This window comes from Pan paniscus, chromosome 16 (genome assembly GCF_029289425.2).
Source record: "Pan paniscus chromosome 16, NHGRI_mPanPan1-v2.0_pri, whole genome shotgun sequence".
Classification (NCBI taxonomy): domain Eukaryota; kingdom Metazoa; phylum Chordata; class Mammalia; order Primates; family Hominidae; genus Pan; species Pan paniscus.
In genome coordinates, this window is record NC_073265.2 from 39,226,803 (window position 1) to 39,254,570 (window position 27,768).

The window sequence follows — 27,768 nt, forward strand, 5'->3', positions numbered from 1 at the left end:
GGGGAGATATGAAAAGGAAGCTGTGGGTAGATCCAATCAGGGTTTGAGCCAGAGTCAGGGGTGAGATTAGTACCTACAAAGTTCTCTCTCTCAAAAACAAACAAACAAAAATACACTTACATTTAATCAGAATTCAAAAGGGCAAGTTGGAACATAAAACATAGCATTTGGAAAATAAAAAGGGGACTGTATCTTTAGCGCTGATTAAAGAGAAAGGGGACCACGTCAGCCTAGAGATCCTCTATATTACACTGACTCCATCCACTCTTCAAGCTGCCTTCTGAACTTAAAAGAGGCTTCTTAGGGGGGTCCCCTTTCTCCCTAGGATGCTCCCTTTAAAACTACTAAACAGAGGTAACAGCAACCAGTTGCCACATGGCCACGTCACTCCTGACCAACCATTTCACTAACAGACCTTGCATTAAAAAAGCAAAAGCAAATAAAACTGTGAAAGGAATGAGGGACTTATGTCCTCAGGGCTGCTTTTCCAACCTCCACCTGTCTTTCCCCAATATAACAAAAGTACTGCCTGAAGCCTCCCCACTTAGGAACTCACTGGCAGTTTCCCAGACATCCCTATTTCCCACTGCTAAATAGAGACTGCTGGCAGGAGGATTTGGATAAGACAAACAACCTTGCCAAGGGAAGGGGCTGAATTCTGGTTAGCTCCGTGATAGCCTATCACTGATAGTAAAAAGTAAATTAAAACTGATTTAAACTGGCTCAAGTTGTTTGGACAACTATGTTGTAGATGAGGAGACATTTTCTAAATCCCTGAATTCAGTATCTTTTTTTCTTGACCAATAATTTTCATTCTGAATTGTAAAATCTTGAATTGGCTATCACCAGCAAAATCTACATAAAATAACAGGTTGACAGCAACACTTGAAGTTTATTCCAGATTCTTGACCCAAGACTCAATTTCTCAGGCTTCAAACCTAGCCACTTAAAAAAAAAAAATGTGCTTTGGGCAAAAACAACATGATATGCAGTCCCTGCCAAAAGGAATATAAAAAACAGGTTCATTTGATCATTTCTATTGTCATAAGCAAAGACTGACATGGAGGCAAATACAGCCTTAAACATGTTGGCTTGCCCCTCCCTGACCTCACACCAAGGGTGTGGTTCTAGACAGGAACAGGCAGTAAGGCCAAGGGGTACTGCCTGGGTTCTTGGAGGCTAAGCCCCAATTCAGCCTTTCTCAAAGAGTATGGTCTCGGTGATGTAAGTTCTAAATACAGGCCCCAGTCAAAACAAAATGGTGGGAACAAAGCCAAACTACATTTGTTTTTATCATCAGAAGTGCTCGGCTTCCCCTTTTTAAGCTCTATTAGCATAAAACACACACTTCCCAATTTCTTTTGTACCACTTTCGAAAAGCGATGAACAGATTCCTCTGAAGGGAGCACTGTATTCACCTCTGTATTCCTATAACCTATTATACTATCTACATAATAGGATCTTTGTCGAAGAGATGGATAGAAAAAATTTCAGATGATTTCGAGAGAGGTTAAGAGATGAGATGGATATTAGAGCAGATCTAAGAAAAATGGAAAAAGTGGGTATATTTCCATGATAGTAATGAAGGACTAGAAAATCAAATAGCCCAGGCACAACCGCCGGGGCTTAGTTTGGCCTAAATCTAAAGGGAGTCGAGTAGATCTGAGAGTACTGAAAAAAGGTGAGAGCATTAAAGTGCATTAGAAGCAACCAAAATGAGAGCCTAGCCATGAAGCATAACAAGGATGAGGGGAAAGCTCTCTTAGGACCCTTCTTCTTTTTGCTGGTTGAATCAGAGAAGAGAAAGAGGCAGTAAATGATCAGTTTGACAATCGATGAGGAAACAGTTAAGGAAAAAATCGCATCATTTCTCACATAGTCATTTACTGAATACATGTTTGGAGCACAAAGTCATCTTTAACGGGCAATAATAAAGCTGGAAGAAAATCACGTCAGTAATGAAGTGTAAATACAATCAAACTAGCTGGTCATATCTGTTTGCCCCTCTGAAGAGAAGACATGAAAGCAGATTGCAATTTATCCATTTGACAATCACACAGAAATGCTCTAGACCCATACTGAAAAAAATCTACAGGATCTCATTCTAGACCTTCTTAAGCATTCTAGATTTAGTCAGCTGGATCGTTGGTTAATTACCAACTTGACAGACTTCTCGAGCTAAGTATTTACCTCAAAGTGAAAGTCTGTAGTTTATCATAAAAATGGAACTCAGTGCCCAATAGTCTATGATTTTCCGGAGAAGCTGGCTTCATCTCTTCATATACATTATTAATAGAAATAGTTCTTGATTATCTGTACTGCAACTCTTCCATAAGACAAATCATCCAGCAAATAAAACATCAATATTGCTGTTCAAGAATTTCTCTAGCCAAGAGTTTTTTAGCGTTTTAGAGATTGCCCACTAGTGTTTGCCCTGATGATTGTGACAAATATTTATTTTCTTAGAAAGAAGTATGTCACCTTCCTATTTTCTAAAGCTTCTTTACTCTTCAACTGTCAAGGCTCACCCATCCATCATTACCACCATAATGGCATGTCGGCACCAGCAGTAAAGAGGGAAATTATTCTTCACACCTTTACATGGAATCTATGCCTCATGCGTCAGCTGTGCTGTTGGGTTGTGCTCCTGTCCAGGTGAATAGGAAAGCTATCTGGTAAGCAAAAAAACTCACAAGATGCTAACCAAGCTATTTTTTTTTAACCAAAAAGAGATGCTTATTTTTCCATGTTTTAATTACACACATGCTATTCTTTAGAAAGAACCACAAAATATACAAGGATTCCTGAATAAAGAGTCAACCTTTCCTCGGTTCAGAATTCAGCATTAACAGTCATACAAAATATGTAAACTTGTCAGGAGTTGCAGAAAACAGATCTCAGTTCAGTCAGTAACAATATGCAAAAGATTCTTAAACACATTTTGACAATTTACATCCGGGGTTTTCCCCAAGGAATAAGAATGTCCAGTTTACATAATAATAATTGACAAGTATTTCAGTTACTTGTTTATAAAAGCTTTTCAATTCCCATAAGACTTTAACATGAAAATCAAGGCCCAATCTCTTTTTATATTATATTTGATCTATAATATTAGATCAAGTTATGTATCTTTTCTTACAAAATTCAAGAGACCATAAATCATTTTTTTCTGATGTTTGAAATGTATAAAAATATTTTCATGAGAACTTTTCAAATAAATGGATTTACCTGCCAAAACCCAACTCTCTTGTGTGCACTGGTCTCTACATTTGGCCAAGTCTTCTATAAACTCTTGTCAGGGATCCTGACATTCAAAATCACTGAGAACATTGCTACGTTTTAAAAATATGATGACCTCATCCTTGTGCTGGATGGACTTGATCTCTGGTAATTAATTTCATACCTTTGGGTTTAGAATATTTTAAAATTTCATTTATTTCCCTAATCAAGAGCTAAGCTCTTGTGCTAATTTTTCCTAACCCTCCAATGCTGTCTTTCTACTTTGGTTTACAACCTGGGGTTTTGTGTCCTTTTGTGTCCTTTGTAAAATAGGCTTTGCCAGAAGTCCAGGGTTCATAGTCTGGCTTCTCCACTTAACAGCCATATGACACTGGGAAAGTTAATCAATTTACCTGGGTCTCTTTATCCATAAATTGAGCTAATAATAATCTCTTCCTTCAAGAGCTGTAAGGGTTTAACAAGATAATGTGTGCAATTACTCAGCATGGTGCCTGGTACATAGTGAGTTCTTGCTCACATATCAACATCATGTTTAGGGCCTGAGAACTTTAGGGCCTTTACCTTATCAAAGGCTTCTTTAGGGATGAGCCCTTGTTCAAGTCTGTCTTCTCCCCTGGGAAATAAGCTCTATAAAAGTAAGGCCTGAGCCTGACTTATTAACCACTGTATCCCAGTCTTAACAAATCCCTTGGCCTTGTGTTAAATATACATTTGCTGAATGAATAATGGGTGACTGTATGTATGGATGAAAGAAATAAGTCCACCAGAAAGACACTATCTTTGAATATAGATGCAAAAGTGAGGAGGCAGAGAGACTTACCAGAGACATCCTGAGATTTCAACCCATCTCAGTTCTGACCCTATGTGTCTGAAACCTGGAGTCCCCATTGGGAACTTCTCTGGGGATAGGAGTGGGAAATTCAGGTCTTTAGATACTTGGAAGATGTGCTTTTATGATTCAAGGACAGAAAATTGTAATTTAGTGCTAGAGAAAGTATTTTGGCAAGTCTCAGAAGAGAAAACACACAGTAACCAGAAGCAAAAATAATGCCATACCCAGATTTGCCCAGAAGTCACAAATTAAAACATATACTTAGCAGACAGAACATGGTAAAGAGTGTGACTCCCATATCATCTCATCGATTATACCTTGCCAAAGCTAGCCAGGGCATTGCCAAACATATACAATGTTGATATCCTATTTTAATTTAAACTAAAGGATGCAATATCTAGTTTTGATTCCCATGAGTCAAGAAAGTCTTTTTCCAATCACCAGAGGAAAACCTGAAATCTATTGATATTTCATTAGGACAAAGTTGAATAAAGAAGACACAAAAAAGGGAGTAGAAAAAGAACGAGGAGCAAAGGATCAAAAGAACCTTGGTAATATATGGAGAGATCATTTATAATTCTACATACTTTGTTTTGCATCTTGTACTTAGGAGGTACTTAATAAACAGACTTAAACTAATATGGAGAGAGTGATAAAAACAAAGATAAAGAATGACAGAAAAGTGACCCTGCAGGTGGAGAAAATAGCTAACAAAAAAGTGAAGGAAGAAGATGAGATGAGAACAGTAAGCAAGAATACAGGAAGGAAAGAAAGGAAAGAGAAGAATGGTGAAATGCAGTAGTTAGAAAACCATGTGCTGATAGTAGTGTGTGTGTGTGTCAGAGATATTAAAATTGAAATGTGTAAATTAGGGCTTGGAAAGAAGTGATGGAGAAAATAATCGAAGGCCAAGGAAAGCAAGAGCAATCGTGGGAAGGATTTAGGGTTTATTAACTGTCCTAACTCTTCCAAAGACTTCCATGCCGCACCTTGCATCATCCTCTTGGTCTTTAAATTTGGCTGCTAACTGGGGGGAATCTAATTTGTATGTTGTTTCTAATTTATTTTCCCTTAATTCATCTATTCATTCTTCTGATGTTTTCTTAGAAACAGGAAATTATATTTTTACTTATTAGAATAAACCCATAAAACTCCCTGTTGCCTTGAACTTCAAGGTAGATTGAAATGCAGCCCAAGATTTTAAAATGAAAAAGTAACTTAACAGAAACCTGGATTTTAGCCCAGAAGTGTACCAGCCTCATGAATCTGGCATTACATGTTTTCTGAAAAGCTGACCACAGTTTAAGTATATATAATCATAAAAAAGAGAGGTCTGTGTTGTCTTTATTTGTGAAAACAATTATTCATTGGGGATTTGGTGAGTTGCCCATTCTGTATGAAGCAAATTCAAGTCATATCTAGTAAGTAATAATTATTAACACACCTTAAAAGTAAATTTTGTGAAGTATTTTTAAATGGCTATTTTTATATATAAGCAAGTCCTTTAACTTCTCAAGACCTGTTACCTCATCTGAGAGGAAAGTGTTTTCAGCCTGAGCAACACCACTTGTATTGGTTTAAATTTGGAGCTACTGTGTTCCATTTTCTTACTTCAGAAAGGATCTGAAGTAAAGACATTTTAAAACTACCATGCCAGCTGATCCCTCTCCCAGACACCTGCCTTCCAGGAGGAGAGGATCCAGCACTCCTTCTTGGTCCTACAAGGCCACTTCAGGAAGCTTAAGCTTCCTCCTCACCCCATTGTTTCACACTCTCTTCCCAGTCTCTTTACGTTAGGACTTTCCTTTGCCCTCCCATGTCTTTTTGGGGCCTGACGCTAGTCTTCCTCTCGGTCCCCCAGTGGGATTTGTAACTATTTATTTATTCATCCAGCAGGGATTTACTGAGTACCTACTATGTGCTAGATGTTGTTCTAGAAGCTTGGCGTACATCAGTGAATAAAACAAAGATCCTTGTGTAGCTTACACTGAAGCAGATAAAGATGGACAATAAATAATTAACTTTAAAAATAAATGAATTATCCAGTATGCCAGACAGTGCTAAGTGCTATAAGAAGAAGAAAAAGCCAAGCAGGGTATGGTGGATTGAGAGTATAAGGAGTCATGCTGAGGAGAGGGATGCTTAACCCCAGTCCTGCAGTTCCATGTAAGAAATCCACCTAATCCAGCCTGGCTCCTTATGCATTATCCTGGCATCAACTTACATGGCCATGATTCTTGAAGGGTGTGGTAGAGACAGTTAATGCTCAACAAGTATTCATACTTGTTATTTCCTAGCCTCCCTTGCAGTTAAGTCAGGGCCAGGTGACAATGTTAGCCAATGAACTATAAGAGGAAGAAGAATTTAAAAACCATTGTGTCTCTTTCATCTTACCCTTAGCCCAATGCAGTGATCTCAGATGCCATTAGTCCAGATACTGTGGCTCCATGATGGAGAAGGCCACCCAACCCACTAAGAATGTGACATGAGCAAGAATAAGCCTTTACTGTGTTTATGCCACTAAGATTGCAGGGCTGTTTATAACTGCATCATAGTGTAGCCTATCTGAGCAAGCATCTAGGAAAGAATGGGACCTAAATAATTGCTAACAATCATGTTCTGCTTTTTGATGATTAGCAACACTAAAAATCATGAATTTCTACCTCCTCGTAGATCAATAGAGGTATAAAGGTAAATTCTGCCAGGAAAGAAATGAGTAATAGTAAATTATATTTAGATGGCCTTTTTGGGACTCCATGAATATTCAATGAGGTATTTTAAGCAAGTATTTTGATTCATGAACACAATTTACTTTTCTTGGATTCACATAACAGTAAAATTTCATTGAAAAAATTACTTAGTAGAAAATGTATAATTTGTTTTATTCTAATCAAAATATTTCTTGGACCATTCAGTTTCCTGGCTACTCTCTGACTTCAATCTCAATTCGGAGGAATTTTTTTTTCTATAAACATCTGTTATAAAAGCACTCATTTAAGAGAGATTAAAATATTAACAGAATCCAGACAGAGTTTACAAGCAATTGCAAAGCACAGGCAATAGGAGCTCTAAGCTCTGCACTGGAGAAACTTTAAAATATAAACTTGCCTGTGCTTTAACTCATGTGATTATGCTAATACCCTTGTCCATGTTTTCCCTAAGTGGATCCCCCAAAAACACATTTTGAAAGATTGTCTCAAACTCATGAAAATCCATTAGTAAATAAAGCCAATCTGTATGGATATACTAATACTCTGGGCCAGACTGTCAAGTGGGTAAAGCAGGAGACCACTGAGGAGTGAAAGGGAGACTCCAGAGATTCTCTCTGCAGCCTATTATGTTGCCTAAAATCCTACAATCAGTGTCTCTTTCCTTTGACTCTTGAAGTATTGTGTTGCTCTGCGGTATCTTAATCATACATGCAGATATCCTTAGAATGGACAACATCTAGAGGTTGTTCCATGACTACTTAAGAATAACTTTAACAGAATAGAACAAGATATAGGTAGAAAAGGAAAGGCAAGAGAGATTATACTGAAGATCGGGGACCAGCTGAATGGTATGAAGATGGAAATACTAAAACCATGGTCTAAAATAAAAGTCAACAGATGACCAACTGATTAATAAATCAGAATATTCTTCTTGAACACCTAATATCTTCAAGACATTATGCTAAGCGCCGTGCAAGGTACAGAAATACATGAGGCAGGATGACTGTCTTCATGAAGTTTGAGGTCTCCTAGTTAGTCTTTGTTATGGAGCCAGGAAATGGATGGGTGGTTAGACCTAGAACTAGAAATACAAGGGTGGCCAATATTTCTCCCCAGCAAGTCTGTATATGGCTTCAGGGAGGCCAACATCAAGCAAGTAAAGGGTATTATGGGATTGAAGTAAATGATATTTAAAAAGGAAACAAGCATGAAATGAACGATGAACTGATAAAGCCATTCTCTCCTTGGCAAACATTTTTACTCTTTTTAGCGTGCGAAGAAATTACAGGCTTTGATGCCTGGAGAATTTTATGTCCTTCCACCAAATAAAAAGAAACATAAATTGGATCTCACATTACTTTGTTGCATTGCTTTTCGGGTTTGAGATTTTTGTTTGTTTATCTGTTTAAAATACTTACCATCAAACCCTGCAAGTCTGCTGATATCTGCTCCAAGTTCTGAAGTAACTGATAGTGCATGGCGGACTTTTAGGTTCGTTTCCCTGTGAAATTATTGACATGACATGAATTTTTATATGGAACAGCCCAACAGCATCCTACCAAAGCAGTCAGGTGGGTGTAGCACATGCAAAGCCAAACCCAAGAGATCCAAGAAACTCTCCTTTGAATGTCATTCACACTTCGCTCACTGTTTCAGGAAAGTGGGCAGGGCTTCTTGGGCTCCAAAGAGTTGGCATTCTACCCATGGCACATCTTTATAACAACACAATGATCTGTTTTGCAGTTTGAAAGAACAGAGGACATAACAAATATGGTTTCATTTGAACCTACTCAGACATCATGCATGAGTTACAAAACACATTCAGAATTGGAACACAGTTGCCAAATAAAGGAGGCTAATATCACTCCAGAGTCTACTATCTACATAGGAGTTTTACTTGCAAAAAATGGTCATGACTAATTTCACAGTAGCTGAAATTTAAATGGGAAAGGGAATACAGCTTTCATTTTCTTAGAGAATCAATCCAAGAAACCCGTAAGTCTAAAATAGACAACCTAGACAAGCTCAGCAAGTCACAGTGAGTTGGGCATCTTCTTATAGGTGAGACCACACATATTTTGGACAGATGGCTCTCTGATATTCATAAATGGCTAGCAGTTAAGATTCTATGGCCATCACTTACGTCTTGTTTTAAGGGCTTGCCATCCCAGTTTTCTCACTGAATTCAGCCTAATTCTCTTATACTGTAGCTTAAGATCAGCTATCAGAGTTCTATCTTTTATGCAAATGTTTAGTGGTACTTTCCTTCAGTCAACAAATATTGATTAAATACATACCCTAGTCACCCAAGATACGCAATGCTGCCCCAAGAGTATGACAATCCTCTTGGGGAAAACGAGTGGTAGGTAAAAAAGCAAACATCACTGTGTGGAATTTTGTGCAAACCCATGAAATAACTCATTTTAGACAGCCAAAAAGCAGGTACCTAAGAAGGCATCCAATCTTAACCTTCCGTAAATGAATTTCACAATGATGTAGGACAATATGAGTCCAACTCAAGGAATACCCATTGCTAAAATAGCTTTCTTCAGGAAAGCCTAAGTTGGATGTATAATTCAAGCTAGTTTGCTTAAAAGTAATCTTATTAATCAAAACCTGCTGATTTCTAGGACGCAGAGATGAGTAGGAATTGAGATAGTCAAGAACTTCATAGATGAAGCAGAAATTGAGCTGGGCTTGACGGACAAGAGTGAGATAAGTGGTATAGAGGCTAAAGGGCCAACATGTCCATCCATTTAAACAACTGTTCAAATAACTGAAATAGTCACACCAAAAAAGCCAGACAGCCCTAGTTCTTTAGCCCTAATCTACGTCATGTAATTTATCAAAGTTTATCATCATTTTGAATTACTTCCTCAGGATCCTCTCCACTATCTCAGTTCTACCTTCAAATGTGAAAAAACAAAAGAGGAAGAATAATCACACACAGGCCTTCCTGATACTTTTAAAAAGTATTTTCCTTTGGGTATATACCCAGTAATGGGATGGCTGAGTCAAATGGTATTTCTAGTTCTAGATCCCTGAGGAATCGCCACACTGACTTCCACAAGGGTTGAACTAGTTTACAGTCCCACCAACAGTGTAAAAGTGTTCCTATTTCTCCACATCCTCTCCAGCACCTGTTGTTTCCTGACTTTTTAATGATTGCCATTCTAACTGGTGTGAGATGGTATCTCATTGTAGTTTCGATTTGCATTTCTCTGATGGCCAGTGATGGTGAGCATTTTTTCACGTGTTTTTTGGCTGCATAAATGTCTTCTTTTGAGAAGTGTCTGTTCATGTCCTTCACCCACTTTTTGATGAGGTTGTTTGTTTTTTTCTTGTAAATTTGTTTGAGTTCATTGTAGATTCTGGATATCAGTCCTTTGTCAGATGAGTAGGTTGCGAAAATTGTCTCCCATTTTGTAGTTGCCTGTTCACTCTGATGGTAGTTTCTTTTGCTGTGCAGAAGCTCTTTAGTTTAATTAGATCCCATTTGTCAATTTTGGCTTTTGTTGCCATTGCTCTTGGTGTTTTAGACATGAAGTCCTTGCCCATGCCTATGTCCTGAGTGGTAATGCTTAGGTTTTCTTCTAGGGTTTTTATGGTTTTAGGTCTAATGTTTAAGTCTTTAATCCATCTTGAATTAATTTTTGTATAAGGTGTAAGGAAGGGATCCAGTTTCAGCTTTCTACATATGGCTAGCCAGTTTTCCCAGCACCATTTATTAAATAGGGAATCCTTTCCCCATTGCTTGTTTTTCTCAGGTTTGTCAAATATCAGATAGTTGTAGATAAATCATGCTGCTATAAAGACACATGCACACATGTTTATTGCGGCACTATTCACAATAGCAAAGACTTGGAACCAACCCAAATGTCCAACAATGATAGATTGGATTAAGAAAATGTGGCACATATACACCATGGAATACTATGCAGCCAAAAAAAAAAATGATGAGTTCATGTCCTTTGTAGGGACATGGATGAAATTGGAAATCATCATTCTCAGTAAACTATCGCAAGAACAAAAAACCAAACACTGCATATTCTCACTCATAGGTGGGAACTGAACAATGAGAACACATGGACACAGGAAGGGGAACATCACACTCTGGGGACTGTTGTGGGGTGGGGGGAGGGGGGAGGGATAGCTTTAGGAGATATACCTAATGCTAAATGACGAGTTAATGGGTGCAGCACACCAGCATGGCACATGTATACATATGTAACTAACCTGTACATTGTGCACATGTACCCTAAAACTTAAAGTATAATAATAATAAAATGAAATTTTAAAAAAAGTATTTTCCAGGACTCCTGATTAATGCCTTCATTGTCATTCCACACTCTTGCTTAATCTGCCTGAGTATCTTGATAAACTTCAAAGTGATTTTCAGCATAAGAAACAATACCAAAAGATGCTGTGTACCCCTTATTCAGAATTGCATCTTACTACAGTTTCACATCTTGCAAAATATAGTATAATATCACAACCACGATATTGATATTGAAATAGTTAAGATACAGAACATTTCTATCACTGCGGGATCCCTCAGGTTGTGCTCCATAGCCGTACCCACCTCCCTGCCTTTCCCACCCCATCTTAACACCTGGAAACTACTAATCTGTTCTCTATTTCCATGATTTTGCCTTTTCAAAAGGCAAAAATTTTATAAACAGAATTATACTGTATGTGACCTTTGGGATTGGCTATTTTTTGTCAGTATAATTCTCTGAAGATTCATCCAGAGTGTTACATGTATCAGTAGTTCACTGATTTTCATTGCTAAGTAGTATTCCATGGTATGGATGTACCACAATTTATTCAACCATTGACTTATTGAAGGATATTCAAGTTGTTTTCATTTCTGGATGTTATGAATAAAGCCACCATAAACATTCATGTACAGGTTTTTGTACAAACATGTCTTCATTTCTCTGGGATAAATGCCCAGGGGTGAAATTGTTGGGTTGTATGTTAACTGCATGTTCAGTTTTTAAGAAACTACAAAACCATTTTCCAGAGTGATTGTAGCATGTTACATTCCCACCCACAATGTATGAATAATCCTGTTTCCCTACTCCCTTGCTAGCATTTGGAGTTGTCACTCTTTTTCATTTTAGCCATTCTGATAGGTCTGTAGTGAGATCTTATTGTAGTTTTAGCTTGTATTTCCTCAGTAGCTAATGATGTTGAGCATCTTTTCATGTGCTTATTTGCCATTTGTACGTCCTCTTTGGTGAAATGTCTCTTTTATGTCATTTGCCCATTTTCAAATGGGATGGTTTGTTTTTTTACTATTGAGTTTTAAGAAGTTTTTAAAAAATATATTCAAGATACAAGTCCCTGGTCAAATAGATGGTTTACAAATATTTTCTTCCAGTCTGTAACTTATCTTTAAGTCCTCCTAACAGGAACTTCTGTGGAACAAAAATTTTTAATTTCTTGAAGTCCAGTTTATCAATGTTTTCCTTTTATGGATTATGTTTTCTGTGTCAAGTCTAAGAATCTGACCAGACAGCCCTAGATTTCAAAGATTTCCTCCTATTTTTTTCCTCAAAGCTTTTTATACTTTACATTTGAAATCAATTTCTGTAATATTTATAGAGCTATTCAAATTATCTATTTCATATTAAGTGTATAGTCTTTTTTTTGAGAAAGTGGTCCATTTCTTCTAAATTGTCAACTTTATGTGTGCACAGTTGTTTGTAGTATTTCTTTTTTACCTTTATAATGTCTTCAGGATCTACACCAAATTGCCATGGTTCATGCATAATATGCTAATTTGTGTCTTCTCCTTTTTTTTCTTTTATCAGTATTCTTAGAGGTTTGTCACTTGTATTGATGTTTCCAAAGAACTAGCTCTGTGTCGTTGATTTTCTTTTTTTTTTGTTTGTTTTCAAGTCTATTTATTTCTGCTCTTATCTTATTATCTCCTTTCTTCTGCTTCTTTGGGGTTTATTTTGCTGTTTTCTAGGGTTTTTAGATGAATGATGAGATTATTTATTTGAGAATTTTTCTCTTTTCAAATGTATGCCATAAATGTTCCTCTCAGAACTGTTTTAGTTGTGTCTGAACTGTTCTGTCCAAAGTAGGGTCCCACAGACTAAAGCACTATTTGAATAGCTCAATATGACAATAATTTGGAAGGCACCAGTTAAAACCATGGACTCTGGTGTCAGACTGCCAGGTTCGAGTCCTGGCTTCACTCTTCAGATGTTTTGGACAAATTACCTAGGCTCTCTAAGCCTTGATTTCATTGTCTGTACAATAGGGCATAATTACATAGCACCTACATCAGGATTAAATGATAAATTCCATCTAAAGAACACAAATACATAGTGTCATTAAAATGTAAGCATTCAATAAATGTTTTTATGCCAGACAAACTAAATCCTCTAAAACAGAACTGCTATATGGTCTATAACTAAATTCTAAATTAATATCAACATCAAAACTGCATCATATTCTGTTTCTCTCTTCTTTTTCTATGACTTCATTTGACACAGTTCCAAAAGGTTGCCTTTTAAAGTAACATCAGTCCTTCCTTCCCTCCTCAAGGAATCTTGATCTCTACCCCTCTCATTTTCCCTATAAAATCACTTGAAATCAAAACAAGCAAAAACTTTTTTTAAAAAATCTAAGGAATCTTACTGAAGATTCTCTGTATAAAGTTATTCCTGTATATAAGTTTCGCTCACTGTTTCTGCAAGAAAATAAATTTAAGAGAAAAAACAGTTTCAAAATTACTGTAGAGTAATTAACTGTGGACTTTGCAATGTAAACTCCTATGTCTCCCAAGAAGATACTGAACAAGGTTAAGTCTTATCTCTAAAGACATTACTTTTAAATAAATTAAAAACCAACCAAATTATTCTAATTTTAATAACTTACCCATCAAGCTCAGCAGTTTCAACGTAACAGAGACCATGTGGCTCACTACTTGATAGGAGAAGTAAATCAGCCTATTTTCAAAAATCATAACAAAAGAATACTTGAGAAGTTAGATTGGTTGAAAGTCTTCTACAGTATATCACCTCTTGACTACTAAAGAGGCAACAGAGCCTCAGAAATAGAGTAAAAGAAGTGAGATCCTGTTCTACCTCTATGTCATATGCCCTGAACCAAACCCTCCCTCTTCCCTGTTCCTCCTTTATATGCCCCTTGACTATCACAACATAAGCAAGGAAAGGAGCTATCATATGAATTAATAGCTACTTGATTCACCTTTTTTTAATGAAACATATAAATTCTATTTTCTTGCTTTGATAATTACTAACATAAAACTCTCTCCAATAAATAATTGGAAATATATGCACAAACTTTAATTACCTAGTGTCATCAGTTAAAAGCAGGGAGCAGGCAAAGGAGATGGGGAAAAGACAGAAGGGAAATAGATGGAGGAAACTAAAAAAATAAAATAAAAATAAGAGGGGCAAGGAACTTAAGAAAGAGATAAAGATGGAAAGAAAAAAGTAAAAGATGGTAGGGAGTAAGAAAGAGGAGAGCTAAGATAAAGTAGGGACTAAGGAAAACAGCAAGACAGAAGAGAAAATGTAGTCAAAGGCAGTGGGAAAAAATCATACTGAGTAGTTTGGGTTTTTCAGAGATAAACAGTTCTATTCTGATGTCCAATTGAGCTTTGCATATCACCTATCACAATTCAGTTTTAGCATCCTGGTAGCTCTCTAAATTGGCAAAGTGCTTATTGATTTTATTTCAAATTTCTAAACTTATTTTAAAAATAAGTGTTTTTATAAAATTTTGAAGGGTCTGAATGTCTAAAAAGAATTGGCTTAAATTTTAGCAATTTAGTTTGAGACATTAGCCTAACAATTTTCTAGCTATGTCTGAATGTATGATTGGCATTCCAAATCTGTGATATTTTCTTACCTTTATTTTTAAAAACATTAGAATTGCTTTGTTCTTGAATCTTGGGGGTTAAATTTAGAATCAACTTACTTTCTTGATTGTCTCAAGCTTTTAAATTTGCAACTCAAAAATAGGGTGTGCATGCGTGTGTGTGTGTGTGTGTGTGTGTGTGTGTGTGTGTGTGTGGTTTTGTCTAAATTGGGATAAAACAGAGCTGGGGAAAAATACCCTGTGACGGCCCCTATAAGAATAAGTGGGTTTGCATTACCAAGGCTCTTACACAACTCTGAATCAAAGAGCCACAGAAGCTTGTTGAGGCAGAAATTCTCTGACTTGTCACACTGTGAACAGAGGAAAGCCACATAAAGAAAGTGATTGCCGCTCTTGGGCCAAAAACTACCCATCCTGATTTTAAAGGAAAAAAAATTTTTTCTTGAAAATTCACCTTGATCTTATTTCCCACATTTAAATTTCAATGCATAAAAGCAGGCACCAGGCACTAAACAGCAATAGACCTTAACAGTCAGTCTATGGGCCTGCACCTCTCCTCCCCTGGGCTTAAAAGGCTCATTTTAAACAAAATCCAAAATTCTCTAATCCTAAGAATCTGTGATTGAATATAGAGAAAGATGCCTATTTGTACCCAGGGCTGCTTTTCTTTGAAACTCGAATCCAGTGTTACTGTTAAAGACTGGGTGGGGCTGCACTCACACTCACACCGTGGTAAACAAGGGGTGGAGTCCCTGCACACAGCTGGCTAGGAACATGTGACTGAGGCGCCACTGCCATCTGGCGGTCAGATTCTCTCCTGAGCAGTGACCCAGCTTCCCACAGGCTGACCCCCATAGGTTCCAGGCTAACTGTTCTTGCTCACTGTACTCTCCAGGACCAAGACGCCTACCTTCCCCACCTCCGCCCATCTCCCCAGTTACCAGCTTTTTCTTTGATGTTCTCTGAACCTTCCTCCTGCTTTCCTACTCCTTGATGGCCTTGCTGCACTCCCTTCATCCATCCTCCCTTCTCCCTGTCCCTCTGCTGAGGCCTGCTGTTCCCTTTTGTTAACCTCGTCCTTCAAGGCGTTAATTCATTGTGGTTGAGGAGGGAGTGCGAAGGGAAGGCCCAGCGGGGCTGGGAGGATAAGCGGTCAATGCGTTCATTGTCATGCAGGCAGGCCTATATTCTAGTGCACTCAGTCATAATTCTGAAAAGGAAAGGGCAGGAGAGCTGCAGAAAAAGCCCTGCTCATCCCTTGTCACCCATTTGCCAGAAGTGCTGTGCCAGGAGTGGAGCAACCCATGAATTTTGGGGCCCACTTTCCCCAGGACTCTGAGTCTCACAACAGGCCTCCTCAAGCTGACTCATCCAGTAAATCCTACGGGGACCCAATTCCTAGTTGATCCAGAAACTTGTGTTCCAGGTGTAGGTGTTTATGATTCCAAATAACATAGCTGATATTTAGTGAGGGTTTACTATGTGTCCATCACCGTCCTAAGAGCTTCACATGCGCTATTTTATTTAACATTCACAGAAATCCTGTAACGCAGGTCCTATTGTTATCTCCACTTTACAGATGAGCAAAGTAAGGCCCAGAGGGCTTCTGTAACTTCCTCAAGGTCACACAGTAAGTGGAGGAGTCAGGATTTGAATCTGGGCAGTATGAGGCATATACTGCAAGGGATACCAAAATGAGTAAAAATCTCTTTGCTTCAAGGATTTGTATAGTTTAATAAAGGCAGAATATAAGGGTTCTAAGAGCCTCATTAACAAAGTGCTATGAAAGGAGTGCAAATGAGAGTGCAACATTGGGTTGGTAGTTGAGGAAGGGCGTCATGGAATATTCTAGATGCAGTGAAAGGAAGTCCCCAGGCAGAATGACTAGCAGGAGTAAAGAAGAGGAAAGGAAAAGCGTGAATATCCAAACTCACAAGTGGGCCAGGATATCATTAATTCCAATCAGAACCACCTATCATATGCCCCATATTTACTTTCTTTTGTGAATTATTCATGCCTTTTCTCCTTGCTCTGCCAGGAGAGGCTCTGCTATGTTCTTCATGAAGGAACCGGTGTTTTCCAACACAACGCCCCTTCCCCAACTTCCATGGGCAACAGAAAACAAATATTCCCATCAGAGGGAACCTGAAAAGAATGCACTGAACATATTTGGGTCCTCAGAGCCAAAGACATTGTCCTCATAGGGTTATCAGGCATAATAAATATTTGTTGAGTTAAAGAATAAAGTAAAATGTAAAGCAATGATAACACCCTAAAGCTGTACAATTCTTTAAGGATTTATAAAACCCTCTCTCATAATTGTGTCGTTTTACTCTCTTTACAACCCCATGAGTGAGTAGTATTATTCCCATTGTATGGATGAGGAACCCGGGAGGTCATATCTGGCCCAGGAGTGAGGGAGGAATAGACTCTACCACACCCACCAGAAGAACTAAATTAACTCATGTAAAGCCCATGGCCCTTCCAAAGTCACTGAGGAACCCAAGGGCCCAAGAGACTTAACACAATCCTCATGGACACTCATAGCTTAAATTGCAGAGCTGGAACTAGAATTTAGAACTTCTGATCCCAAAATGTATGCTCTTTTCCTCTGGTGGGCTACTAAATCACTGGAACACAACTATGAAAAACAGAAAGTATTTCACTTTGTTTTATGTTTTGTTTTGCTTTGTTGGTGTTCAAAAATCAAAACTACAATGGTGAAAGAATATTTGGATTGTGGCTCCATGACCTGATGGAAAGATAAATTTGTAGAATTAAGTTGAACACTTTTGGATCGCCTTTTATTTTTTAGGCCATTCTCACACATAGAGTTCTTCATCGTCTCTATCATCTACAACATTATCTTTTATTTTAATCCAAAAATAAAAATAAACAAAATAGCTCATGCATTGAGTCAAAAAATGAGAATGAGATCCTAAAATGAAGTTTATATGGTAATAGGTAACATTTGTATTTAAAATTTAAATTTCAGGTCCAATAAATGCATATTGATTACTAATATGTACGGGATACATCATTGTTTTTCTAATTACAGTGATTTGAGAAGAATAAGAAAAAGATGGTGATAAAGAAGAGAAGGAAGGCTGAGAATAATAATGGACATCATAAAATTTATTAACAGGCAGGCTGCTCCTCTAGTAAAAAAAAAAATTGCCTGAATATTTTACCCCCACTTTCTACTGTCATATAAATATGACAAATAGATATATATCAGAGAGAGAGACAGAAAGAGATAGAAAGATAGAGATGGTTTATTTACAGCAAATAGGTTGGAACAACAAGCAACTCTGACGTGAAGTTATAAAACTTAAAAGAGCAATGAGGGCAATGAGACCACCAAAAAAAAAAAAAAGGCCTCTCTGGAAGTGTGTCCAAGATAGGTGTTGAAAAAGAACAGATGAAATTCCCTGATGAGTCAAGAAAGAGCAAAAGCCCACCCCAGTCACGCCTGGAGTTTAGGTCAAATTAATCTTTCTAGCCCTATCATTTCCGAAGAATAAAATTGTCAATTCCTCTATCAGAAGAATGCCGTGGTTTTAAAACAACAATTCTGTGAATGCCTTTTTGTGAAGGGAAAGGAAGGACTTTTCAAACAAGCTAAATAACTCAATTCTAGTAATGTTCAAATATGCTCATGCCAAGTAAGGATTTTATTTCTACCATCAGCTAAGAAAAGTGAAACAACACAAGAGTACTGCTGTCCAGTGAAGGAAAAAGGTACGCCTGGCTCCCACGGTCCGAGTTCCGGTGGTATCAGGAACTCTGCAGTATGTTTTTCTAACAAAATTTATTTGGTTCTTCTGATGCAAGTCAGACTCCTTGTGGTATCTGAATTATATTCTGCATTTTTCCTGGTCCTTCCAAAAAACTAGGAATTCTAGCAATTCAGCCCACAAGTATTCTTGAATTTTAAAATGTACATACAAATGCAGAACAAGGAAGTTCCCTACATAAAAAAATAAATAAAAATAAATAAAAGGTAAGTAACTTCTGAATATGCCAGCTAATTGGCAATCTCCGGTGAGCTTTTTTCCTTGCTTAAAATTTACTGATAAACTGACATAAATCAGGTTGCAAATTCTAAGTTCAAACAGCTAGAAGTTATGCATCTGCACTGGGCACAACATATTTTCTGATCACTTGGCTTCCAGCATCCAAGCCAAGGGCCCCTAACTCTGGTAGCCCAGACTCAAGTCAATGAGGATGACTGTTCCAATGGAGTAAGGAACAGCAAATGGTAGTGGTTAGAAGTGGGGGCACTTGAGCTACATTGCATAGACTTAACTCCTGAATGTCCCATTGGCGAGCTGTTTGACGGCACTGTGCCTCTGTTTTCTCATCTGTAAAGTGAGAGCAATAAGGATACTATGTAACCTGCCCTTACTGGGCTAATGTGAGGATTAAATGAGTTAATCACATGAAGTGCTTGTTAATATTGTCTGGCATGTGGCGTATGGCCAATCAATGCTAGCAATTGTTTTCATGACCTTCATGACCTGGTTTCCCCCAAATCTACCTCAGTATAACTCCTAAGTGGGTCTCTTTCAGGGGCCTGTAAGTTTTGCCCCCCGAATATAAGCTCTCTGAAGCCCCCGCCAGCTGATACCAGAGTGCAGGGAGATATATTAGTACTCCTAAGTGATTCCAATGGTTCACCAAAAAAAAAAATTTTCTTGCCCTTGAAAATGGTTTTGTAGGTGCTGAGTAGATAGACATGGAAAAACTTTGAACAAAATTACCTAATCAAGAGGTTCAGTGAGGTGGATTTGAAGGACTCCCATCCTCAGTTATCCAAAGATTAGGCCAACAGAACTACATTTGTAGGAGTCAAACAGAGAACAATGGAGATAAAAATATCTTTTTTTCATAAAGCTGTTATTACTGATAAAGACCAGGCTTCAGGTCTGTGGCCCAAATGGGCTTCACTCCTGTTAGACAAACTCATCGAGCCACAGATGCTGGAAGCTCTAAGTTGCCCTGGCCCTCCCAATACCCCCACCACAGGGATTTGCTTCTATAAAATTGATAGCGTGGAAGAGCAGAGCAGAACAGACTCTCTGCACACAGGTGCAGCTCAAAGAGAACAAGAATTAAGGAAGCATCACCTAGGTCATGTGGCGCCACTCCCAGCTCCCAAACTCACCAATCAGAGAAGTCACTCCTAGGAGAAAGGCGTGAGCAACTGGATGAAAGACACTTAGAGTGTTATTTTGGTGCTGTCCCTCCAAACGATAACAAGAGGAAGAGTGGAAAATAAGCATTCTCACCCCATCATGGGAACCACCATAAAAGGCCACATCCGTGTGTCTAATACAGTAGCCACAAATCACATGTAGCTATTTAAATCTAAATTAATTAAAATTCAAAATTCTGCTCTTCAATTGCACTTGTGCTTGCCTTCTGTATTTCACTTCATTGAAGCTTTTGCAATAGCAAGTAAGCACACATACCATAATATAGAAAATATAACCAAATTAAAAACAAAGACCAAAGAAAATACAAATTCAAATATAAAGGCTAGAGGGCCAATTGGAGCCTAGATCTGCTGGCCATGAGGCACCATAGAGTTAAAAGCTTTGAGACATAGATTTCACTGCTGCTTTTCTGGACCCACTCCTAAAAATGTGATAAATCAGCACACTATGGCGTTAGTAAACAAGTGAGTCCAGTCTGATGTTCACCCTTGTTAGAGCACGTTCATGGGGCTCCTAACACTCATTGTTTTTACTGAATACCTGAAGTAGAAACATACCTAGCATTGCCCCTGAAATATTCTATTCCAAATAAAATGATAGTTAAGTGTGTGGCATATATCCGTTTATGCTAATAACTCTTCAATAATCTGACACTATCTAGCTGAAATCATTGCCAAAAACATTTGAATGCACACATCTAAGAATTCCACATGTCCCTTTTTTATAAGTTAAGGTTATCCACTTAGAAGCACCAAAACTCTTTCACTGTAATCATTTTAATTGAGAGTAGAACTCGAATGAGTTGCCTGGAGCCCTTTCTTCTTAGACAAAGAACCCTGAATATATGTGATCTTTAATTAGGGCAGATACTGTTTACTGGTATCCTATTGATCCAGAACATCTGAATTTTTGTAAATTTATATCTACTTTTCTTTTTTTTCCTGTCTTCTTTCTTACAAAGATCAACACTTAACTATTCAGCCAACATTTACCAAATGCCCCTGTTGATGGAACATGGCACCAAGTGTTGGAGAACAGGCAAATCAATAGGTGCTTTGCCTGCAAGAATCGTATAGTCCAGTGTCAGCTTAGACAGAGAATCACAGCATGGAAGGGATTTTTGAGATCCTGTAGTGGTCTAGCATCTTACCTGACACATGGACAAACAAAAGACAAAGAAGATAAAGTCTTTACTGTCACTGAAAGAATGAAGCAAAGCCTCAGTTCTCTCCCAGTTCCCCATCTAGTGCCCTTACACTGGAGCTACCTTGATTCCATGCACAGAGTATGTTCTAACAGACACCACCTTCCAGGGTATTATTCCTAATCTTTAATGAGCTGAAAAATAAGATGGACAAGTAAATTTAAATTGTGGCTTAAATAAAAGTAAATAGATTGCGAGTGAGAACCTGGCAAACTGTTCTGCTTATAAGGAGCTTAACCAGAGTGGACTTTGAGACCTCTGTTTTGGCTGCCGACACCTTTTTGTTTATTTTTGGTTCCCAGCTATTTTCCAAAGCATTGTGGTTACCAGAGAAATAAGCACTTCTCTACTGAAAGTGTGAACTCTTTTGTGAATGGCCTGTCTACTGAGTAGTCTCCTTAGTGTGGGTTGTTCTGGAGAATTCAGTATACACAGATGGTGCATTAATGAAAGAAGACTGTTTCTGAAAGTGAATGTTTAGGACTCTTAACTGAGTTGTTGTTCTTGTAAATAACTCTTGGGGCCATATTTTTTCCCCTGTGGTAAAATGTCTCAACTTGATACACAAAATAGCACTCAACACAAAAAATTTCATATGTAATCTAATATATATTTGACATAAGCAATACAATAACTTGAATTTTTTAATCTCTGATCTCAATAACTTTTGTTACCTTAAATTTAATTTGAACTATAGTTAGTTGCATATATTTTAGTGATTAGACTAATCCCTTGAATTTTATTAAGGAAATTATAACATAGGCCATTTGAGTATATAAATTATAATATATTTGATAAAGTAAAATCTCATTAATAACATGTTATTAATTCAGCACAATCAATAAACATTTTCTAATTTTTAAGGAAGAACCATATCTTTTCTCTTTCTCTAGCTTATTTTTTTTTCAAATATACTATAAATTAACAATACTAATCAGGATATTAACAGTACTAATCACAAAATACGTGAGAGCAGACTTTTTAAAGTACTCAGGAGCATTTTTAAAACTCTTATTTAAATCAAATATTGGCTAATTTAAAATCTTTTGTTCCGATTAATTTAAAAGATCTCTAGGGAAATGGACAAGGTGATACTCATTCAACCTTATGTGAGTTGCCAAGTTATTGAAACTAATAAATCAACGTCTTTTAAAATATTTCATAATTGAGACTTTTTACTAATACATACTGATGATAATTATTCTGGATTAGTAAGGATTTACTAAATTTGCAAATGTAAATACTTCCATATATATGCTACTTTAATCTGAGATAAATTATTCAAACAATATTGAATACTTACAGCAACAAATTGGTTATTTTCTAATTTAATGATGTCTCCCACTTTGACATTCATCCATTTTTCATTCTGCAGTCTAAAAACAAAAATAAAATTAATTTTCTTCAAGAATGAAGAATTGAAAGTATAACCAAGGGAATGTATTCACAATGTAGCATCATATAACAGAGGAAGCAGGCAAGACTTTCCTAGTATGTTAATTCAAAATGGTCTTACATTAACACGGGAACAAAGGCCCAGAGAGGTTAAGTGATTGGTCAAAGATACCCAGTGAGTTAGTGGTACTCCTGGGCTAAACTCAAATGCTAAACTCTTGGCTGAGCACTCTTTCCACCACCTATGGTGCCAGCTTTATGCAGCAGCTATGAAATCTCAATAAATTTTAGTCACTGACATTCTTTTCCAACTCGATTGATAAATACAGAAACATCATTGCCATTGCCTCAGAAGTCTATTTAACTGGAGGCAAAAAAGCAAAGGAGACAGTGGCAAGGTAGAGCAATAGCTAAAATGCAAGTAAAAGGAAAAATATGTTAAACTCTGGAAAGGACAAGAACAACAAAGCATGATAAAAGAAGCCTTGGAAGACTGAAAGAGAAGGACTACCTACAAACCAGCACTGAGGCTGAAGGACAGGCTTGGTGGTATTCTAACAGGACAGCAGCTCAGAATAGAGAACAACACAGTCAACCTACTGCACTGCTTTCTGTGCAGGTCATGTATATGATGGAGCCCCAAGACCACCCTCCACCCAGTTCAAAGGGGTTTATTATGAAAAGCTATTGTGTCCATTGAATTTGGCCCCTGATGACAAGTTAGTCAGGGCTGTCCAAAACCAGACAGGCCTGGTTTTGGATGCAGACCACCTAGGCCAGTATACCATGATTCTAATCATTCCTTCTGAAATTCCCTGAAATGTAAACCAGCTTTGTTTTCCAACTTGGAAGTTTTCATCACATTTCTTTCTCAGAGATTCCCTTCTAAGAGAAAAGGTTGGGATGAGTAGAGCAGGTTTGCCCAAAAGTTGAGGTGGACAGGTTAATTTCATTGTACTTTAAAAAAAAATAACCTAATTTACTTGTTTTATAGGCTGGAAAATAGTTTTAAATATTTATTCGACTGTGAAATATGCCTCACACTATCAACTCTGCTGGATCATTTGGCTTAAACACTCAAAGAATTTTTCTTTAATACAGATCCAAGTACACGTTGTTCTGGAAATTTTTCAATTGCAGTATTTTCATCTCTAGCCAGAATTCAATCATTTTTCCAGTGCTACACTTTTCTGAACTTCATCTAGTTTGACAACAATAGAAGAACCTATGAAGCCTTCTAAATCTCATTTATCTTTACAGGTATGAATTATGTGCTGGTTAATTTCTCCTAGAGACACCTCCTCTGGCACCTTAGTGACACTTCTCAGCAAACAACATCTTAGAAAAAATGGGCATGAGTGGACAGAGAAGGCTATTGTGTCATTGTTGGAAACTGCACTGCTACCAAATTGCCTTGAAGTCTCTACTGAAAGTGCACCTGTCTCAGGAAGAAGTCAAGATGATATTGCGTCTTATTTCCAAACTCTTATTCTTCCAACTTGTATAGCACAAGCTCTAGGAAGGATTATACAAGAAACAGTAGGCAGTAGTTCTGGATGTTGACGCCGAGCCTAGCACAATCCAAACTACTTCATCAATAACCTTTACAATGGACAATTGGACACACTTTTCAGGTTTGTGGACAGAACCCTAACAAGAAGAAAGCACAGCCCTCACAAAGTAAGACCATGAGAGGAAATTGTCTTATGATTTGACAAAGTTATCAGAAACTGAACGAAGAGTAAGAAAAAGAAGCACAAAATAGATTATTTTAAAGAGGAGAAAGTAACAGTCTACAAATGTAACTAGAGTTTACAGAAAAAGAGCCTGGAGATATTGGTAAACCATAGGCTGTGTGAGATGCCTTGCTTAACCTCTGATTTGAATATATCCCTGTAGAACAATCAGTATGTACAATACAATCAGAGGAGTTTTTACATTATCCCCTATTCTGTCTTAGCAAATATTAATATATATAACTGCACTTAACTAGGAACTCAGAGATACATCTAATGAGCACTAAGGATCATAGCAACAGAAGTACCCAAACTTGCTGAATAAGCATAAACTGATAAAGACCTATAAACAAATTTAAATAATCTATATTTTGAATCCAATCATTTTTCTTGTCCTACCTACAACCACCATCACTGACAATAATGCATAAAAAATATCCCAGCAGTACTGGAGGGTCAGACAAAATGATTTGCTTTAAAACTCATCTTCAAAATATTTCTAGACTTCTAAAATTTTAGCTTGTATGGTGATTGGGTTTTGTCACCAACTTGAAACATGAAAGCAGACACTCCCTGGCTCTAAATGTGTGATGCAGCTATTCTCAGGGTTCATGTTTAAAGCAATCTTGCACCATAGCTCTTCTAGGGGGACATAGGATGGCCTTTTGGGCTGTGAAGGTGACACTGGCTCCACAGACTCAGCACCTTCAAACTTTGCTTTTGCCATTGTCAAAAGGTGAAAGCTCCTGTAGATGAATTGCAGTATATGAATATTCTGAAAAGAAAGGAGAAGTTATAAGATTTTAAAATGTGGCTCAATTTTCAGCATCATATAATTATTTCAGAGTATAAAACTCTGACATAATCTAGTTAATGCTTCTTAGAATCCGTTTTTTTAAATACATATGGGATAATAAGATAGCCTTTACCTTAGCAAACTCACAAGTCAATTGCTAAATAAGCCAAAATCCAAGTAAAAAATTCATAAAATTTATATTCCAAAGGCACCATAAAACATACGGAGTTTAACTGCCACAGAACAGCAACTAGAATTATTTGAAGCAAATTTTTAAAAAATATGCCATTATATATCTACTCTCAGAACTCTGAGTTCTAAGAAAAGGAGGTAAGAGATAGCAAATGCAACTAATAATTTTTGATAAACTGGTCTGAACCTGCTTCTTCCTGATGAGGCATAGCATACTAAGAGCTGCTAGACTTCACTGAAAATCTCCTTGAGAAAATGCAAGTCTGAGAGTGAGGTAGCACCTATCATGCTCCATGTCACTAGACTATTGCTTTCAGAAGCTGAAAATCAAGTGTTGACCTTAAGGAACACTTTTGGAAGCAATATTGCAAGTGCATTGCTAAAGCTTGAGAAACAAAAGAGGGGATTTTCAATGGGTTCATCAAGGTCATCCTTTCCATGTTCTAATGCTCCTGATTTCCCACAGCAACATGGATTCCTGAAAAGGGGATTTCCTCACAAGCTACAGAAGTGTTGGGGTACTAGAGAGAGTAGATAATAAAGGTCAATATAATTGACCTCCCCAATTAACCAATCAATCCACTTAACACTGAGCTTGGTTTCTTCTTTAATCTCAAGCACATGTCAGCCTTATAACACTCAAAAGTATTCCCTTGCTCATACACTTTTTTTGTTCACCACTCCATCCTGAGGACTTAGAATAATACCTAGTTCACAGCAGGCACTCAATAAGTATGCAGTGAATGAATGATAAATAAATTAAGGAGTATAGAATCATTATTTCCAAAAACATTTGCTGAATGATAGCATTTGCCTGAATGTCTAATAAGAATTATAGCATCCCATGTTTATTTAGTGCTTACTGCATTCCAGGGACTGTACTGATCCCTTCATGTATAGGGCGCCAAATAAAATAAATAACACCTCAATTAAATTTGAATTTCAGATAAACAACAAATTATTTTTAGTATATATTCCATGAAATATTTGGGACACATTTATACAAAAACATTATTATTGTTTATCTGAAATCCAAATTTAAATAGAGTCTTATATTTTAATTTGCTACATCTGGCAACACTATTCATGTATCTTATCTCATTTAATCCTCACAACAGCCCTAGAGATAGGTATTGTTTTGACTTCCATTTTACAGAATAGGACACTGAGGTTCATAGAAATTGAGATCTTTGCCTTATTTTGCAGTATCTATCAAAAGTTTAAATGACCACACACTTTGAAAACTGATCCTACAGGTACTCAAATATGAATGTACCAGGATATTTATTGCAGCATTATTTGTAGCAGAAATTGATTAGAAGCCACGAAAACGTCCATCAATAGGAATTAGATAGATGTACAATGAAACACTTACTTAATCATGGTTCATTCACTCAATGGAATATAGTGCAGCCACTGAAAAGGATAAGGTAGGTCTATATGTGCTAATATGAAATATGCTGTAAGTTACATTATTAGGAAATGTAAAAAGAAGTAAGTGCATGTAGGATATATTATACATTTTTATAGGCATAGAAAATTTCTTGAAAGATACACAAGAAACTACTGTGGTTGACAATAGAGAAAGAAAATGAAGAGGGAAATTGGGATGGAAGAGAGACTTCGTTTCCATTTTACGTTCTTTTGTACTGTTTAAATTATTTGGCATTACACATATTAGTATTTTAATGGCCAACTGAAAAGAAGAATAGAAGCAGAAAGAAGTAATAGAAGAAAACTTGGCCAAGGTCACATATAAGTGGCAGGTCTGGGACCAGAACCCAAGTTTGTCTGGCTACAAAGCCCATGCTCTTAATACATCTATATTTATTGTTGCTTTTTATTTCCCAGAGTAATTATGTATTACCTATATAGAAAAAGATTGGACCCTAAGGAGCTGAAAGGACCCAATCATGGCAACAGTGCACACTCCCAGCATTTAAAACCAGTTGATCCAAAGACAGCTTGCAATCATGATCCCCTGACACAAACACTCAGTGGACAGCAGCAGTTTCTGGTTCTTTTCAATCCCAGTACCATCAGAGCTGCGCTAGAGGAAAACATACAGCTTGGCCCTAATCCCCTAATAACAGAGTGGTGAACAGGATCTCACTATGTTGAGAATGAACATAACGCTCATGTCTTTGGAATCTATTTATTTTAAAGAATGCAGATGTTTCCCTTTTTTCTCCATTCTTCTTAGCAAAATGCTTATGCTGAGGCAAAATCACACAGGGAGGTCTCTGGTCAGCTGCTGAAGATGCTCTCTCACCAATTTTGCCAGGGAGGAGGGTGAAAATAAGAGATGATGAAAGATGTAGTGCTATAGCATGGAGAATTTAGTTTAACAATTTGCTGAGAAAAAGTAATCAATCTTACAGATGCCCTGCCTAATTTATATAAATCCTATTGTGCATTATTCAGATGCAGAAATAGACACACAATTTAGTCTTCCTATTTTGAAAACAAAATGATCAACTCACTAAGTTTTACCTGAACAATAAGCCTGCTGAATGTTTTACAGGAAATGTATTCTCTTTCATCATTTTCCTAAACTGAAACCCTTGCCCAAATGAG

The 27,768-nt window shown here is 37.2% G+C and overlaps 1 protein-coding gene across 1 annotated transcript in view; it reads right to left on the reverse strand.

Annotated features, from left to right (window-relative positions):
• The window catches only part of ATP8B4 (ATPase phospholipid transporting 8B4 (putative)), a 266,536-nt gene that overhangs the window by 131,214 nt on the left and 107,554 nt on the right, over positions 1-27,768 (reverse strand). The window contains exons 9-11 of the mRNA XM_063596635.1: positions 22,376-22,448; positions 13,681-13,751; positions 8,202-8,284 (exon numbers count right to left, since the gene is read on the reverse strand). Of these exons, the coding sequence (XP_063452705.1) occupies positions 8,202-8,284; positions 13,681-13,751; positions 22,376-22,448 (227 nt within the window). The remainder of the gene's footprint in view (positions 1-8,201; positions 8,285-13,680; positions 13,752-22,375; positions 22,449-27,768) is intronic.